The 17840-nt window shown below is 31.3% G+C and overlaps 2 protein-coding genes across 2 annotated transcripts; both read right to left on the reverse strand.

Annotated features, from left to right (window-relative positions):
* Nucleotides 1–9394: 9394 nt before the first annotated feature.
* LOC125863890 (uncharacterized) lies at nucleotides 9395–11937 on the reverse strand. Its single transcript, XM_049543861.1, has 6 exons — nucleotides 11914–11937; nucleotides 11711–11735; nucleotides 10346–10898; nucleotides 9911–10251; nucleotides 9541–9603; nucleotides 9395–9492 (listed from the first exon to the last, which is right to left on the reverse strand). Exons 1-6 carry the CDS (start codon nucleotides 11935–11937, stop codon nucleotides 9395–9397), a joined length of 1104 nt encoding a protein of 367 aa, XP_049399818.1.
* A 3705-nt stretch (nucleotides 11938–15642) lies between these two features.
* Nucleotides 15643–17717, reverse strand: LOC125863891 (uncharacterized). Its single transcript, XM_049543862.1, has 4 exons — nucleotides 17236–17717; nucleotides 17009–17135; nucleotides 16423–16542; nucleotides 15643–16336 (listed from the first exon to the last, which is right to left on the reverse strand). Exons 1-4 carry the CDS (start codon nucleotides 17715–17717, stop codon nucleotides 15797–15799), a joined length of 1269 nt encoding a protein of 422 aa, XP_049399819.1. The 3' UTR covers nucleotides 15643–15796.
* Nucleotides 17718–17840: the final 123 nt, after the last annotated feature.

Below are 17840 nucleotides of genomic sequence, written 5' to 3' on the forward strand. Positions count from 1 at the left end.
GCCATTCCCATCAAATGAATTTTTTAAGATAAAAAAAAATTGGGAAATATTTCAAATTTAATTTTTTTTCATTTTTTACACCCCCACCCCCCTCCCCCTGCATCAATTATTTTAAACAAAAATGCTTTTGGAAAATATTTCAAACTTAAATTTTATTCATTTTTACACCACTGCTTACCCCCTCCCCCCTCTATCAAAAATAAATTTAAGAAAAAAAAAATTTGGGAAATATTTTAAATTTTAAAAAAAATCATTTTTTACGCCACCCCCCCCGCCCCACCCCGTCAATCTTTTTTTAAAACATTTCTTTTGAAAAGTATTTCAAATTTTTAAAAATTTCATTTTTTTATGCCACCTCCAAGCCGCCAACCCCTCCCCCTGTGACACCATCAAAATGTCGGGGTTAGGTCCTAGATCAATTATCGGGGTTGATTTTTGGATCAAAAATTATATTCTTAAAGAGTTTTTTTTTTTAGTCTCAAGCAAAAAAAAAAAAATTTCATTCACCAACTAAACATTAAAACTATTAACTCGGCTAATATCAAAGAAATCAAGTCGGTATTTTTGTAGAACAAATTGGAAAAATGGAGAGTCTACAAAGAAAATTGTAATCGGAGAAGGTTTTTGGAGGAAAAGCACTGACCATTGAAATGGGACTGATCATGCCATTCAAATATCTACTGTGTAATGTTATTAAAGAGACAATGAGAACCAACATGAGTTATGGTTCACTGGTGGGAGTGTTTCACCCTTAACCAGAGGTCTCGGGTTCGAGCCTTAGGTATGGAGAAAATCATGCTGGGAGCACTTACCCCCAAATGAACCCTGCAGAGCGCGATTCAAATTTAGTCGAAGCTCCAATATGAACTTCGAACACCGAGTGAAGAAAAAAAAGACAATGAGAGAATGGTAGTGAAGAAGAGAGAGAACAGAGTCTTTTAGGATGAAAACTAAAATGTCAAAATAATGAAAGAAAATCGATGACCTTATTATGGACAAAATAGCCGTTATTTTTCTTGACACGTGTCATTCATTTGTCTGCTAGGTTCTTCTTATGGACCTTAAAGAGAATTTGATGTATATTCAAGGTTTCCAACAGTGGGCTTTGTGCCTTCCTAGGAAAATGTCTTTTGGGTTTGACCCAAATTTGATCTGAAAGTAGAGTAAAAATTACACCACATACGCATTTAAGAGACAATATTACGAGTTTTAAATCTATTCTTAAAAAATTTTTACTTATAACAATTTAATTACGAGTTATAACATATCAATTAAATTTAACTTTATTTAAAAATTAATTAAATATTACTTTTTTAAATGATTAGTCTTTTTATAATTTTATATTACTAATAATTTGATTATATTGACTGCAATTCCTCTTTTAAAATCAATAATTATCAATTACACAAATTTAGGGATTTATATCGATTACAGTTCCATCTTTACCGTTACACGCTACACCACCCACTCACGTCAATTCCACCCTCCACGCCTATCCAATACAACACGCCACCACCCACTACCCCACCTTCAGAAATAAAAAATTCATCTCTCTCAAACATACTATATTTCATTTCTCATATCTCTTAAACATACTCCATGTCGAAGAAGCATGTTCTAACGCCTCAAAAGAGTCCTCGACTAGTTGAAGCAACTTCTACAGATGAAGTACATACTCCAACATTCAACATATTTACTCAAACCTCGCCGCAAAAAAATAACGAAATTTCGGCAAAGGGTGGTTCTTCTCAATCGAAGAATCAAATTATTCAAAAGGAGAAAATTAGTCAAGCAAAGAAAAAGGTAAGTCCTGCAAATAAAAAGGGAAAAAAGAGGAAGGTGAAAATTGTAGAAATTCGGATTCGAATTTCATAAGTGAGATAAAAAAGAAAAAACAAAAAAAGTAACAAATGTTGAAATTGGTCAGTCTTCAAAACCATCAAGAAGAACAACAACAACGAAGGAGGACTCAGAAATCCCAATATTCAAAAAAAGGCAAAAAGTGGTTAGGAGAAGTATTATATTTAATTTATTTTCAAATTATTCAAATTAGTGTTTTTTTGTTAAAAAATATTATGTTATGCTTATTGTTGGTACGAAACTTATTTTGGTGTGAAACTTGTACGAAATGTGAATACTATTTATGTGAATCTGACTTTAATATATGATTCATTAATATTGTATGAAATGTGATTTAATATTGGTATGCAACTTGTATGAAATGTGTTTTGACATTAATATGAAATTGATATGAAATTGGTTTGACATTGGTATGAAATTTGTTTGAAATACATTAATAGAGAAATTAGTTGATTTTAGTGCAGTTTGTTAAATTACTCTTTTTTGTACGAGTTATGACTAATATTGCTATGAAATTGATATTTTTCATAATAGGAAGGTTTCTTTTTCAATTTCTCCATTAATGTATTTCAATTTTTAACATTGGTATAAATTGATATTAAATGTTATTTTGAAAATTATTTTGATTGTAGTTGGATAAATTTATGAAAGTAACTTGTTAAATGCCACAGTGCACATGAATCTGATATGATGTTTCAATAATATTGGTGTGAATTTTTTTTCAAACATAGTATGATGTATCACTAAAATTTATGTATATGAATTTGGAATGAAACATGAATAATATTGGTATGAACTGACTTTTATATATGGTTTATGAATGTTGATATGAAATTGATTTAATTTTGGTATAAATTTTGTGATATAATTTAATTATAACTACTTATAAACTGAAGTTGGTGTTGGAATGAAACATGAATAATATTGGTATGAAGTATGTTTTAATTTAGTATAAACAATTTTATTTTATAGGCAAGGTAGCCATACAAATACTGGTCTTCATGCACAAACATGAATGTTTTTGGCAATCTGTTGACTTTCCTCGGGCAAGAGAGTTTTCAACAATTTTTGGAACAAACACCATTTGGTGTATTTTATGAGCTACCGCACATAAAGATTCAATGTCAGTTATTGCGCCATTTGTTACTTCTTGAAACTGAAAACGTCAGGGACGACATGTTTATTGTCAAAATAAACGGTACATTACTATGTTTTGAGATTAAGGAAATCGCAGCAGTAACTGGTCTCAAATGTGGACTCCTTAGCGACTTTGTTTCAGATCAGTCTATTCCAATAGACTTATCGAAACGTATTTTGGTGAAATGATCAAAGTCCCTAAGTTAGACTTCTTGAATAAGTTAAAAGAGGATTACTTCTTTGAGCCCGAAGACCATTTTAAAATTGGTGTTCTGTACTTCATTAGTACATTTCTGACAGGTATTGAGGCCTCCAAAATAACTACACCTAAACTGTATTTTGATTTGGTTGAGTCCGGTCAGTATGCCAACTTCCCATGGGGTACTGAATGTTTCAGGTTGACTCTTAAAGCTTGCAGTAGTAGGTTGGGAAATAATACTACATCATTCAAATTTAGCCAATTCCACTTAACTATGCAGATTTGGTTTTATGAGTGTTGTCATCCATTTGACAACACAGTTGTTATCCATGTTGCAACTGGCACACCTCGTATTCTCAACCAGAAGACATCGAATGAAAGTATTTTCTTCGGGGACTTAAAGAATACAATTTTCAGAATATATGGCAACCAAGTCCTTTTTTATTTATTGTACTTTAATAATTATCATTTATTGCCTTTTTGTTTATAATTTTTAATTCTCCCATCTTATTTTGTTACTACAGCATAAATTTAAAAACATAGTGCTTACGGATGAAGAGATGAATGCCATTGATCAGAACAATTTACATGAATCTTCTAGTCGCCATGAGACAGAAAATCAAGCAACATCAGAAAGGAACGATATTGACTTAGATAAAAAGTATGTTGAGTTGAAGAAGAAAATTGCAGAGGTTAGTATACAATAAAAAAATATCATTTAATTTTTTTTACATATTACAAAGAATTTATTCACTCTTTAATGTTTAATGATAGGTTCGAGAGGAGTTGAAAGAACGGAAGGATAATGTTATTTTCTCAATCCCTTTTTCATTACTTAATAATACATGATCTTATGTTGTTATTTTTTTGATGTTTATATATGTTGACAAGGTTGACAAGCACATGATCGAATTGAAAGCATATGTCGATAATTCGATAAAGTTGATTATCGATGAGATTAGGTCTTCAAGAGGTCAATCAACACAAACATCACACCAAGAGGCAAACTGCACATACACAATATTATAAGTACATATAACAACTGCTTAATTTCTCAGGAATTTGATATAATTGGTATTTAAGGGTTTGAGAAAGTTAAGAACTGATCAATTGTTGTTTCTCTTTTTTTTTTTGTATGAAATTGATATTATTGTAGAATGAATTTTTTATGAGCCGGTAATTATGAAATTTTTAATGTATGATTTTGGATTTTTGTTGGTATTATATTGGTATGAATATTATATGACCAAATATTTTGCATTATTTTTCAGTTTTATGTTTATTTGATATTGGTATTATATTGGTATGACTATTGAATGAAGTTGTTCGTATGCTTGTTTTTGTGGCTATTTCAAAGTTGTATTATAAAATTTGTATTAGCTTTGTATGAATAATGTATGAGTGGTATTTTACATTATTTTCTGTTGATTTAAATTTGATATTAATATAGTATTAAATTTATGAAAGGCAATATTCATGACAGGTTATTGTTGTTGGTTTAAACTTTGTATTAATCTAGTATTAAATTTATAAGAGACAGTTTTTACACATGACTGTCTGAATAAATTTTATTTTAATGTATACATTAGGATGATGCCCATCAACATGTTGAAGAAACTGAAAAACCTCGAATGGATCAGCCATTGGTTTCAATGAGAGAATACGTAGATAATTCAAACACCGATGGCATGAGAACCAATCATAATATAATGTGTACATTCACTTACACAATTTTTTTAACATTAATTTTTCTTTTTTGAATATATAGCTGAAGCACAGAATTCAATTGACTAAACAGTCATTGGTGTTTTTAATGCTGACATACCTAGATCATCAACTTCAAAACCACCAACATTGGATGATTATCCTGATTTGACCATGACAAAGATTGTTGAACTTGATCCAATTCTCAATGTGACTACTACTCTAGATTTGCAACCAAGAAATAGGAACCCCGACAAGTATGACACATCTCTGTACATTCGATTGTCGGAAGGCGAAAGCAATGTAAGAAGAGATCCTATTTTCTCTCGTATCAAACATCTGTTTGAAAGTCACAATGGGTTTGAGGTTGCAGCTGAGTTGATCGATGGGTTTAACAAATAGGTTTTCAAAGTTGTTTCATCTAGGCATGGCAGGTATATGTGTAAATAAAACAATTTTCCTTTTAAATACTATCCAAACAATGCGTATACAATATATATTTTTTTATATTTTTAATGTAAACAGAAAATGTGCTTATTCAAATGTCAAAGATAAATTTGAACCTCAAATAAATTTTGGTGTTGTCAAAGTTTCAGAAATGGATATTTTAAACATAATGGTTAAACTTGATATGCCTTGGGAAGACGGGGTAAGCCATATCTATATCTTTTTAAATAGTTAATTTGTAACTCATATTTCAGATTTTTGTAATTATTTTTGGAGTTTTTGTTTAAAATCTGTTTTAAAATTGATATCCATTATGTATAATTTTGTTATATAATAGCCATCATGTATGCATTTTGAATGATTTATGAATAACTTTGGTATAAAATGTTCACTAATATGAATAGTACATTATACATTAAACTTGCATGAATTTGATATTCAACAGTATTCATGTATGCAATTGGTATGATTATTGAATGAATTTGGTATAAAAACCAACTTACATGAACAGTACATTAAACAAGTAGCTAGAATGAATTTGATATCCATTCTATATATATTTGAAACCTTTTTTAATGGCTTGCTATTTGGTAACAACATGTTAATATCATTATGTATTATTTGTACAAGAAGACAAAGTATTCTCCACTACCACCATCATACAAGAAGGTTGACTGTTGGTTTATGACGTGAGTTGATAACATTGAGAAACAGTGAATAAATTCCAATTACGACATGAGATCCATTTCTCCCGACCACGATGTTGGACAGTGCATTAGAGATTTCAAACTGCTTGTCAATATTCCTTGGGACAGTGTTGACGATGTCATTATTCCTGTCAATGTTAGTGAATCATTTCATTGGTTTTTGGTTGTCTTCCGAATCAAGCTTAGATGTCTACATGTATATGATTCGATGAGGTGAGGAGCTCTTCACACCAAGAATGTCAATGTAGTTGTTGGTAAACTTGCCACAATGGTATCACTATTCTTAACGAGCACGGGATTTTATGATAAAAGGCTTGATCTGTATGTCAATAAACTTTCCAAATATATTGACAAGTCTCAATCCAACCCACTTGAAGTCAAGCATATGATGCATGTGCCTCAACAAGAAGAAAGTTCCAAGTATGTATTTCTATACTTTACTGATTTCATCAGAAAAGTTAACTCAATTTATTTCTTAAAATGATTTTTTCTTTCAAAAAAATTTTCAGTGATTGTGATTTGTACACATGTCTATTTGCTGAATACATCAGTAATTGAGTTTTTGATATGCATTATGTTGACATCGATGCAAAGTACCATCGTCAAAGGTATGCCACAATCATATGGCATTATGGAAAAACAAAGAATGATGATGGCGCGATCAGTGAGAGTGAAGTAACTGGTACTGTTGCTAGAAAATTTGGTGGACCTCGCATAGCAAAAGAACATGTTTTGGATACCAGCAATTATCCTACACCAAGATCACAGAGAACAAATTTGAGATAGTTGATTGCACCTTAGACTTTTTAGAATTACAAGTGTTTTTTAACTTTTGGACAACATTTTTTTGATTGATACAGTTTTAAGTATTTAATGATATATAATATCCATTGTTTTCTTCTAGTCAGATACCAACGACATATAAATAACATATTAGCTATTATAATTTCAGGATACTAGTTATATATAGACTGCATACCAATTGGATACAACATTTGGAAGATAAATTACACATTGAGTATAATAGTTTTCGGAATGACAGTTATATACAAACTGCATACCAAATGGATTCAACATTTATAGTTCATGATGTTACAATGTCTTATTAACTAGAAACAAAACGAATACCAATTTAGAGTTCATGAACTAACTTTGTCTTATAATTGGCATTCAAACTGTACAGTTTTGGCATCCAAATTCATACATGATTGGTTTTTTTTACTTCATATTCTAACACAAAAAATAAAAAAATAAAAAATGAATGATGTTGGTATCCAACCTATATAAATATCTTGAATAAATTATTACGTCAATGTAAAGTAGTGATCATTGTATTTTGTAACAACCTCAATTATATCTTGTTTGATATTTATTCAAGTTAGACGCCTTATGGATGAAAAATTATTACTAATTGTAAATTATATTTTCTTAACAAGAGTGGATTAAGTATTTTAAAGATGTATGAAGTATACAATCTGTATAAATACCGGAAGAAACGACTCTGACAATCTAAAACAACGATCATTAAATTTTGCACCAACATCAATTACATCTTTTTTTATTTTGATTTAGTGTAGGACACCAGTTGGATACCAATTAATACTCATGAAAACTTACATTAAATAATATCAATTGCTATTAGGTTGCATACTGAATGGATACCAACTGCATACCATAATTACCTTATATAATGTTCACTAATATGAACATTACCTTATATATTAAACTTGAATGAATTTTATTTCCAGCAGTATGCAATTGGTATGATTAATGAATGAATCTCATATAAAACATGAACAGTATATTAAACACGTAGCTGGAATGCATTTCATATCAATTCTATATATATTTGATATGCATTGTCAATAAATATTATTGGAAAACAAATGAATGCATTGTAACAATCAAAACAAAACATGAGTCTAAAAGACAAAATAAAATAAAATTTTTGTATAGTCTAAACAAATAAACTATCATCTTTTTGGCGCAGGGTAATTTGAACATGTCTTCATCTTGTGGCCCACTTGACGACATCTACTGCAAGTACTTTATGCCTTTTGAATTTCACATCAGCAAACCCCTTCCAGTATTCAAGTTGCGATTTTTCTACCGTTCTCTTTGAACCAGGCGACATCAATTTAGTCTCTGAAATAGAACTTGGTATATCTCATGTACTCTCACATGGGAGAGGTTCAGCAGGGATCACATATGCATCTTGAAAATCCTTCAAGCTATAAAAAGGAGAGCAGTAATCTGTTTCATGTAGTCTTTTGTACCTAAGAACTGTCATTCCATGCCTACATGGTATCTCATCATTTTGAAATATTTCGCAACTACATTTCTTGGTTTTATGGATACTATGTACCGCTTTGGTCCATCAACAACAACATGCAAAAAAAATATTGATGGTATTACCTATCACGCAAAAATATTGGACATTAACATGTTGTTACAAGAAAACAAGCCACAAAAAAGGTTTCAACTATATACATAATGGATATCAAATTCATTCTAGCTACTTGTGTAATGTACTGTTCATGTAAGTTGGCAGTTTATACAAAATTATTCAGTAATCATACCAATTGCATACATGAACACCTTTGGATATTAATGAATAAAGAAAAAATCATACCCTCATACTGGTAGACAAAGCAACACTTTTTTGGAGCTTAAGATCATATTTTTTTGTCAGCTCTGATCTAGTTTTTGCAGCCTCCTCGTTGTACTTATGAATCCATGTTTGAACTGTTATCCTCGTAAAAATTCAAGAAGTGAAATCATTGGCAACCTCCTTGCTATCCGGTTAACATTATTTAAAGATTCGGCAATGTTTGAAGTCATGGTCCATGTTCGCTTACATTTTGAATAAGCCCTTGACCACTTGCTATACCCAATATCGAATAAATAACCTCTTATCCTTAGGTTTATCTGGTCTATTCTTGACATAAACTCCTCAAATTGTTGAATTGCATATGCCTTTACCATGAAAAAATAAACTTTTTCAAATCTTCAGTATTCCTATGGAAGTTCTTCAAAACATTACAGCATAAGTGTCATATGCAAGCATAATGTTCCAATCCAGGATATACTCTTGTAGTTCTTTTCCATATGCTCTCATTTCTATTTGACATAAAACACACGTCTTTCCTTTCTCCATATGCTTCCCTAAATTTTTCAAAGAACCAGGTCCACGATGCATCATTCTCAGAATCCACTATGGCATAAGCAAGTGAAAGTATGTGACCTGATGCATTATTTAAAAAAAACATCATACAGATTGAAAACACACCATATATCATAATTGTTCTTGCATTTAAATATAAAAGATTCAAATAATACCTCATGGATCCATAGTGCTTGCAGTCAACATTGTACCACCATATGCGCCTCTTAAGGCTGCCCCATCAACCACTACAACTGGCCTACAATACTCCCAACCTGTAATACATGCTTCTTATGCAACAAATGCATATAAGAAGCTCTCACCTTCTTTTCTTTTCAAGCTCAAAACAGAATCAAGATAGGTCTGCTCCAATATGTATAGATAACCTGGAAATTTTTTCATTGTTACAATTATTTTTACAATTTGATATCTAAATATCACAACACAACAATATACTAATTGGATGCAAACTGGATACCAATTAGATTCAAATTGGACACAGCATGAATATCAATTGGATACACAATGGAAACCAATTGGATAATGGATACTAATCTGTAAACAAACTGCATGCCAAATGGCTACCAAATTTTTTCTTTACTAAAATTCATACCAATTTAATTACACTCTTAATTTTCTGTTTGATATCAATTAGACATAAAGTAAAATAAAAAATTTAATTCAAATAAAAACTTGATATTTTAGCATATGACTCGGCCGAATCTCCACGCACTAATTTTATTGCCTTTTCTTTAGCTCGCCAGGCCTGCATGTGTGTCAGCGAAACATCATGTAATTTCAACATGTCTTTGGCTATGTCTTTCGGAGTGTATACAGTTGTTGGATCAACAAATTTGTCTAATGTCAAAACAACTACAATGTTAGTGACTCCCTGACGCCTTGCATATACTCTATCTCTAACAGAACAAGTGTGATCCGCACAATATTTTCTGATTTTGAATAGCCCCGATTGATTCAAACTTGATGAATTCATTAACCAGGAACAATTTTCAGAAGGACACTTCAGGTAATAACTGTTTCAGAAAACGAAAGAAAATCAATGAAAAGTTTATATACCAAATTCATACACAAAAAACTCCACATACAAATAAGCAAATAAATTATTACCAAGAAGAACTAAAACGAGATACAAGAAATTTGAATTTTTCGACAACTCCATAATGTCGCATCACCTCCATAAGTGTGCCCTTATCCTTGTGAATTTGATTTTCAGCTACAAACAGATTAGAAAGGTCATTGATTACTTTATTTCCTTCATCATTATTTTCATCAACAACTCCACCCGAATTCATTCCTTCCAAGCGGATGGAGTTATTTGATCGTAAATCAAGATTTGTTAGTGGTCTACTAACATCAAAATGTCTCCTATCCACAACAACTACAGAATCATGATTATCCATTGCTATATTCTTCAGAGTTATGCACAATGAATATTTTGTAAAGAAATCTACATTAGCTTTCTTTTGATCCAAAAAAACCCACACACCCATATCATTATGGATACTAACAGGTGGACATCGATCAATAACTATATATTTAATCTCTATATCATTAATATTAACATCTATCCTATGTTGTGAAGTTATCGCACTTACTAGACCACTATACAGACTTGAAGATTCATAGATAATCCCCTCCATCTGAAAATCAACATATTTCCCTGTTTCATTAAAAAAAATTACCAGTCAGTCTTATATAATACAATGAATAATAAATATGTTGTATTTGTATTCACTTTTCATACCAAAATAATACAAATTTCATCTACAACTTCATTCTTCTCACACAAATTTATACACACTCGTCATTACTTTTTCATACCATAAAACACATTTAATAAAACAAAATAACATTTCACATTTCATATGAACTTAATAAATATTTCATACAAATCATCATACTTCTTACTCATATTTTTTACACAATAGTGAATAATTTTTCATACCAATATCATTCTTCTCACACAAATTTATACACAATCCTCATTACTTATTCATACCAATAGCATTCCATACAGTCTACCCAAATTCATACCATAAAACACATTTCATAAAAAAATAACATTTCACATTTCATACAAATCATGATACTTCTTACTCATATTTTTTACACAATAGTGAATAAATTTTCATACCACTATCATTCCAATTACACAATCAAATTCATTCCAATCTATACATTTTATTTCTATTTTCAGAAGAAAAAAAAAACAGTAATCCATATTATAATTTTAAACTGCATACCTAATCCTTCTCATTATTATTATCAAATTGACTAAAGAAATACCAGTTTCATAACAATGTTATAACAAATTTCATACTTTACTTTTCACAAATTTATCAACTTTACAATGATAATACTATTAATATTCCATACATTTATACTCAAATCATTCATATATTAATCCAATATCACACAAAATCATGGTATAAATAGTATACAAAATAACAAAAAAAAAAAACACAAACGTACCAACAAAATCAGATAATGTCATTAACTACAGTTTCACAAAAATTATTACGTATTATGAAAAAAATATTATTTATACAAAAAACATCACAACTTAAATCTAGTATACATAAAAAAAATTACAAAATGTGATTTACAGTTTCATTGCTTTTTTTTACGTTTCAGTAATATACAAACACAAATAATAAATCATAAAGAATACTAACCAGAAGGATCTCATCTACCACCATGTTTAATTAATATAGATAGGAAGTCGTCCATCACAACAAAATGAAGATTTTTAAAACAAAAAAAATTGGATTTACTCGTGAGTGACAAGAATTCTGGAAAAAAATGGAGAGAGAGAAACTTTGTAGAAAATGAATAAAATCAGATTTTTAAATTAATTTTAACAGATTAGAGTAAATTAAGGAAAATAAATATTTCTAATTAGTTTGAATCTCCTAAATTTATGCTAATTAACAATTATCATCAATAAATTCCAAATTAATTAATACACCTTTATCTGTTTTTTATCTTTCTTTTTTTTCAAAATCGATTTTTTTTCCTTTTTCATCTTTTTTTTTTCAAAAAAATATTTTTTACAATTACTTAAAAAATATTTTTTCTTAATAAAATATTACAACTTGAAATATTTTTTGTTACAACTTGAAAGTTTTATTCTATTGCTATAACTTGAAAATATTAGTCTAACAAAAAATTTCACTTTAATAAAATAGTTAGATTTATAACAAAGAAGGTTAGATTTCAAATTAGGACATGGCCACATCAGTTTCAATTATAGTCATATCTAATTAAGAACGTAACCAAATTTACTAAATTCGACTAGGATTTAAATAAGATTAATTAACAAGCTTGTTAATCTCAACGAAATAAAATAAATATGAACTAATTAATTCAAAAATATAATCTACTAACTAACTAATACTAATTTAACAAAATATTTGAGTGAAACAAAAAAAATTTGACACGAGTTTTTAATAGTCATAAAATGTACTATTTAATTATATACATAATTATATAAAACCATATACATTATTTACAATCTATGTTTGTATTTGATAGTTTTCTACCATTTCAGATTAGACTTTTTATATGGTCCTTGGTCCTTTATGTATATCTCTTTGTGTAATCTCAACATTCTATGTGCATTTCTGAATAAGATTTTTTAAAAGTCTATATGTTGTTTCTTAAACTCCATTCCATCCCTTCACATAAAATGAGATAACATTCCATTAACTGACAAGCACATAAAGAAAGAATATTACTTCCTCTGTCGCAATTTATGTAACATAGTTGCGTTTTCGAGTGTCAAATTTCTCTTAAATCAGAGCAGGTCTTATACTGAGAAAGAGGGACTATGGCTTATGCTGCTATTACTTGCCTTATGAGCACCATACCATACACCAATCAATGCAACTTACTGGATGTAATTCACAATCATTCTATATATGAAAAGCTTGAATCTTTGAGAGCTATTCTGGACAAACCATGGAAAGTTACGATCGATCTCGAGGCGTTGGCAGGCTTGGAAGCTCAAATCTCACAGTTAGCATACAGAGCACAAAATATGGTTGACTTGGAATCAAGAAAGGTTTTCATTGCAAACTTACCAATATCACAGAGGATAGCTATTTGGAAAATTCGTTCACTCCTGAACGAGAAGTAAGGCGCATTGGTTCCACCACAAAGCAGTGGATAGGAATGTTGGACAAATGCCAACAACAAAGATCTGAAAGCAAAAAATTTGACTCTTGACGGTACATCCCAACATACCTTAGAGCCAGAGATCATGATGGTTGGTTATGAAAATGAATTTGAGATGATGCATGATCAACTTGCTAGAGGAGCAAGAGAACTAGAAGTTGTCTCAATTGTAGGGATAGAGGCATTGGCAAGACAACCTTGGCTAAAAAAAAATTTATGATGATCAATTCATTATGTCTCGATTTGAAATTCGTGAAAAAGTTACTGTTTCACTAAAGTATTGTGCAAGCAATGTACTTCTAGGCCTTCTTTCTTATATAAATGGAAATACTGATGAATATTATGAGCGCCAAGAGGATTTCCAACTAGCGGACAGACTGCAAAAACTTCTAAAAGGTGGGAGATGTTTGGTTGTCATTGATGACATATGGAGTACAAAAGCTTGGTATGAAATAAAACTATATATGTTTCCCATAATAATTAAAGCCGAATTATCTTGACTACTCGGAATGTGGAAGTGGCTGAATATGCTAGCTCAGGTAAGCTTCCTTATCACATGCGCCTCATGAATTTTGACGAAAGTTGGAATTTACTACATAGAAAGGTCTTTTTCTTCTCCTGAATTTGAAAAACTGGGGAAACAAATTGCATTAAAATGCAGAAGATTATCTTTAGCAATTATTGTGATTGCTGGAATTCTCTCAAAAATCGGTAAGGAATTGGATGAGTAGCAAAGTGTTGTTGAGAATGTAAGTTCAGTAATAAGCACAGATCTTGAATACCAATGGATGAGAGTGTTGGCTTTGAGTTACCATCACTTGTATTCTCACCTAAAACCATGCTTTCTGTATTTTGCAATTTTATCAGAGGATAAACTGATTTCTGTAGATAAATTTGTGGAGTTATGGGTTGAGAGGGATTTTTGAAGGTAGAAGAGTTAAAAAGCACGGAAGAAGTGGCAGAAAAATGTTTAAAAAACTTATAGATAGAAATTTAATTTCCATTAACAAATTTATTTTTGATGGACAACTCGAGTGAGAACGCTACACGGTCACACAGAAAAAGATCCAGACACCCTGCACATACGTTAACTCTCCTAAATATTAGGATTTTGAAAGAAATTTGCGGGTGTGCAAATGTACCAAAATCGGAGGAAGTATAAACGGGATGACAATTTATATGAAGTAATAACAAATAAACAATTTATATAAAGTAGTAATCCAAATTGGTACACGCCAATTCCATTTCGCTGGATTGAAAGAGCCATCAATATCACATATGCATGATAAATAAAGCATTAGGCAATTAAAATAAAACAAGCAATTAAAAGAAACAAGAAAAATGCTAAAAAGCTTTAATTATTAACCTAAGCCTGATATGGTTTAGAACCTAAATTCCCATTGGAGTCGCCAAGCTGTATATCCAATTTTAACTTGCGTCAAATAGTGTACAACATATTGGTGATTCCTAAATAATTAACTTAAGGAGTCACCACCTAATTATTTTTAAAGGTGAATTAGGCCACTTATCCTGCTAAAGTTATGCCAAGTTACCTCTAAATTTAGGTCTACTTAACCTTATGCGATTCTAGGTAAGAAGTCTAATTTATTCTAAAGGGAAGGTGTTAGAATAGATGATAAAGATATTCTGATTCTTTGTATATATCACATTAGTTAACACTACTAAAAAAATAGTGAATACCGACCTCCGGAGGTCGGTATTCCCTGAAATACCGACCTAAAACCGACATCCCAGCTTAGGTCGGGAAAAGCTTGGTCTCTATTCAATACCGACCTCTTGAGGTCGGTTTTTATTTTATGTCGGAATATTCATTTTTTAAAATTCCGACCTCTGGAGGTCGGTATTTTTATTTTTGTAATGTTGAAATTCCGACCTCCGGAGGTCGGTATTTTTATTTTTGTAATGTTGAAATTCCGACCTCTGGAGGTCGGTATTTTTATTTTTGTAATGTTGAAATTTCGACCTCCGGAGGTCGGTATTTTTATTTTTGTAATGTTGAAATTCCGACCTCCGGAGGTCGGTTTTCTGCTGCAAAACAGGCAGCAAATTGCTGCAATTTTTAGTTGCTCACCTGCATATTTATACCAAACCAACCCAAAGCCAAATAAACTTCATCCAACCAAAACAACCCAAAGCAAAATAAAATTCATCCAACCAAAACAACCCAAAGCCAAATAAAATTCATCCAACCAAAACAACCCAAAGCCAAATAAACTTCATCCAACCAAAACAACATAATATTTTCAACATATACATTAAACTATTTCAAAATAAACTTCATCCAACTTCAAAATAAACTAAAATACGATCAAATTAAACAATTCCAAAAATATAAAAGTCTAAAATGTCAAATTGATACAACTACTCCTCATCACCCTCACTCTCCTTATCAGACTTACCATTCTCATCACCCTCACTTTCCTTATCAGACTTATCATTCTTATCACCCTCCTGATCAGATCTATCACTACTAGCCGGACATGGAGGAAGAATATTTCCTGATTCAAAAAGAAAAGTTAGTTGGGCCTGAAGCGCTGCATACCTCTTGTTCTCTACCTCCTTTGCTGTCGTAATCTGCTCCTCTCTCTTCTTCTCTTTTTCTTCTCTCTTCTTCTCTCTTTCGGCTACAGCAGCAAGCTCGGCATTGAGATAAGCTATCTTACTCTCCATTGCAGATATTGTCTCTCTATCCCCACCATCAAAGCTTGAGGATGATGAACCACAATACCAAGACTTCTTCTTCTGATACGCCTTTTCTGGATAGCCGTAGACTGAACCTCTAATCGGTTCACCAACACTCTGTTTCCAAAGATTCTCGTTTTCTTCTTGTGTAAATGGTCTGTCCTGACTCTCAAGAGGTAGAGTACTACAATATTCCTGAGATATTCGTATATACCTATCCTGTAATTTAAACAAAGAACTCTACGAATAAGAATGTAATATATACAAGGAAAAGAAAAAAAATTTAGTTTGAATGGAGTTCTTACATATGTCTCTTGAGCACGTGACTCAATCCATCTTTCTTCTTCTGTGGGGTTCGTACTCTTCTTGACGTGAGTAACCTTGAACATCTCTGGTACAGCTACCGGCCTACCCAACTCTTTTTCCTGCAAATAACATATATAGAAATTGATCTCATTAATCTCCAAAAAGTACTTATCAAAAAAGAAAAAAATTATTTTACTAAATTAAGAAAGTATACCATTCTTTCCTTCCTAGTAACATGGCTAATAGCTCCACCAGTGTGCAAAGAGCCTCCCTTTCTGATGCGCGAGCCATCTTCCCAATCTCACTCCTTTTTTTAAATTTTTCATCAGTACTCCAATGTTTCAGTAACAAAGCCTATCGATCCGGAAACATAAACTTAGGCATTCTGTTTTCTCTTCGACAATCACAAAATGTGCTAGAAAGCAACTTTGAAGCTTTAAGCTTGAAGTTCACTTGAATGTCATCCTCGTGTTCAGGAGCCCATACATAATATTTCTGTAATAAAAAGTTACTAAATATTTATTGTTCAAATGACTAGAGAATTTAAATGTATATGATATGAATTTAATTTATATATATTCTTACCTTAAATTCATTGAACATCTGCCCTTGGACGTTAAGTGGAATCGAACTCCAATTTGGATACACACCATTATAGTGAGTTCCGATGCACTTTAAAATAATCTTTGCCATACCCACATCCGGACGTAAGCTGAAATACGAGTTCATTGACGAAGTAGCGTAAACAAAAAATAATCAATCAATTAAAATATAAATAGATAAATGAAAGATGAAACATAATTAAATCATACTTGTATCGTAATGGCTCGATGACGAGTCTCCGAAAATTGTCTCTATCGCCTGGCTGAGGACCATGTGCATCTGAGTGCTGGGTGGTAGGAGTATTAGGCTCTGAGCCATTGGATTCAATATGAAGATTGGAAAGTCCAATTGATCCACTACTAGTATTCAAACTATTGCACTGACTAGCACTAGCTGATGGTATGTTAGATCCACGACCAAGATGTGAATAGCCCTGCAATGTTTGGTAACCCGAACTAGGTACCACAGTGGGTGTAGATATAGTATAACCAGATTGTGGAGCCACATGAATAGAGGCATTATGTGACTGGTGTGTCGAGTGAGTAGTTGAAACTGAGGCTCTTTTTGAAATATTAACTCGAGAGGGCTCATCAGATATCACGACCCCAGTGGGCCTTCTCATAGCATTGGCGTTAAATTTCTTTTTCGGATTATCGGATTGTTTTGATTTACCCCTGTCTTTATCTACCATCTATATCAAATAAATATAAAGATTAAAACAAAGTAGTACAAAATAATGTCACAATGTCGAACAAATATATCAAACAAAGTTATCATAACATAAGGCTTAATCCAAATAGTCTTTCACAATGTC

The sequence above is a fragment of the Solanum stenotomum genome, chromosome 5 (genome assembly GCF_019186545.1).
Source record: "Solanum stenotomum isolate F172 chromosome 5, ASM1918654v1, whole genome shotgun sequence".
NCBI lineage: Eukaryota > Viridiplantae > Streptophyta > Magnoliopsida > Solanales > Solanaceae > Solanum > Solanum stenotomum.

Excerpts from the sequence above, each read along its gene's own strand:
- LOC125863890 (XM_049543861.1), bottom strand. The coding sequence starts at position 11,937 with ATGGTGGTAGATGAGATCCTTCTG. Across the intron at positions 10,252-10,345 it reads TCTCGTTTTAGTTCTTCTTG|TTATTACCTGAAGTGTCCTT; the intron begins GTAATAATTTAT and ends TTTCTGAAACAG. Across the intron at positions 9,493-9,540 it reads GAGCTTGAAAAGAAAAGAAG|GTTGGGAGTATTGTAGGCCA; the intron begins GTGAGAGCTTCT and ends CATGTATTACAG.
- LOC125863891 (XM_049543862.1), bottom strand. The coding sequence starts at position 17,717 with ATGGTAGATAAAGACAGGGGTAAATCAAAACAATCCGATAATCCGAAA. Across the intron at positions 17,136-17,235 it reads ATCGAGCCATTACGATACAA|CTTACGTCCGGATGTGGGTA; the intron begins GTATGATTTAAT and ends CTCGTATTTCAG. Across the intron at positions 16,543-17,008 it reads AGATGTTCAATGAATTTAAG|GAAAAAGAGTTGGGTAGGCC; the intron begins GTAAGAATATAT and ends TGTTATTTGCAG.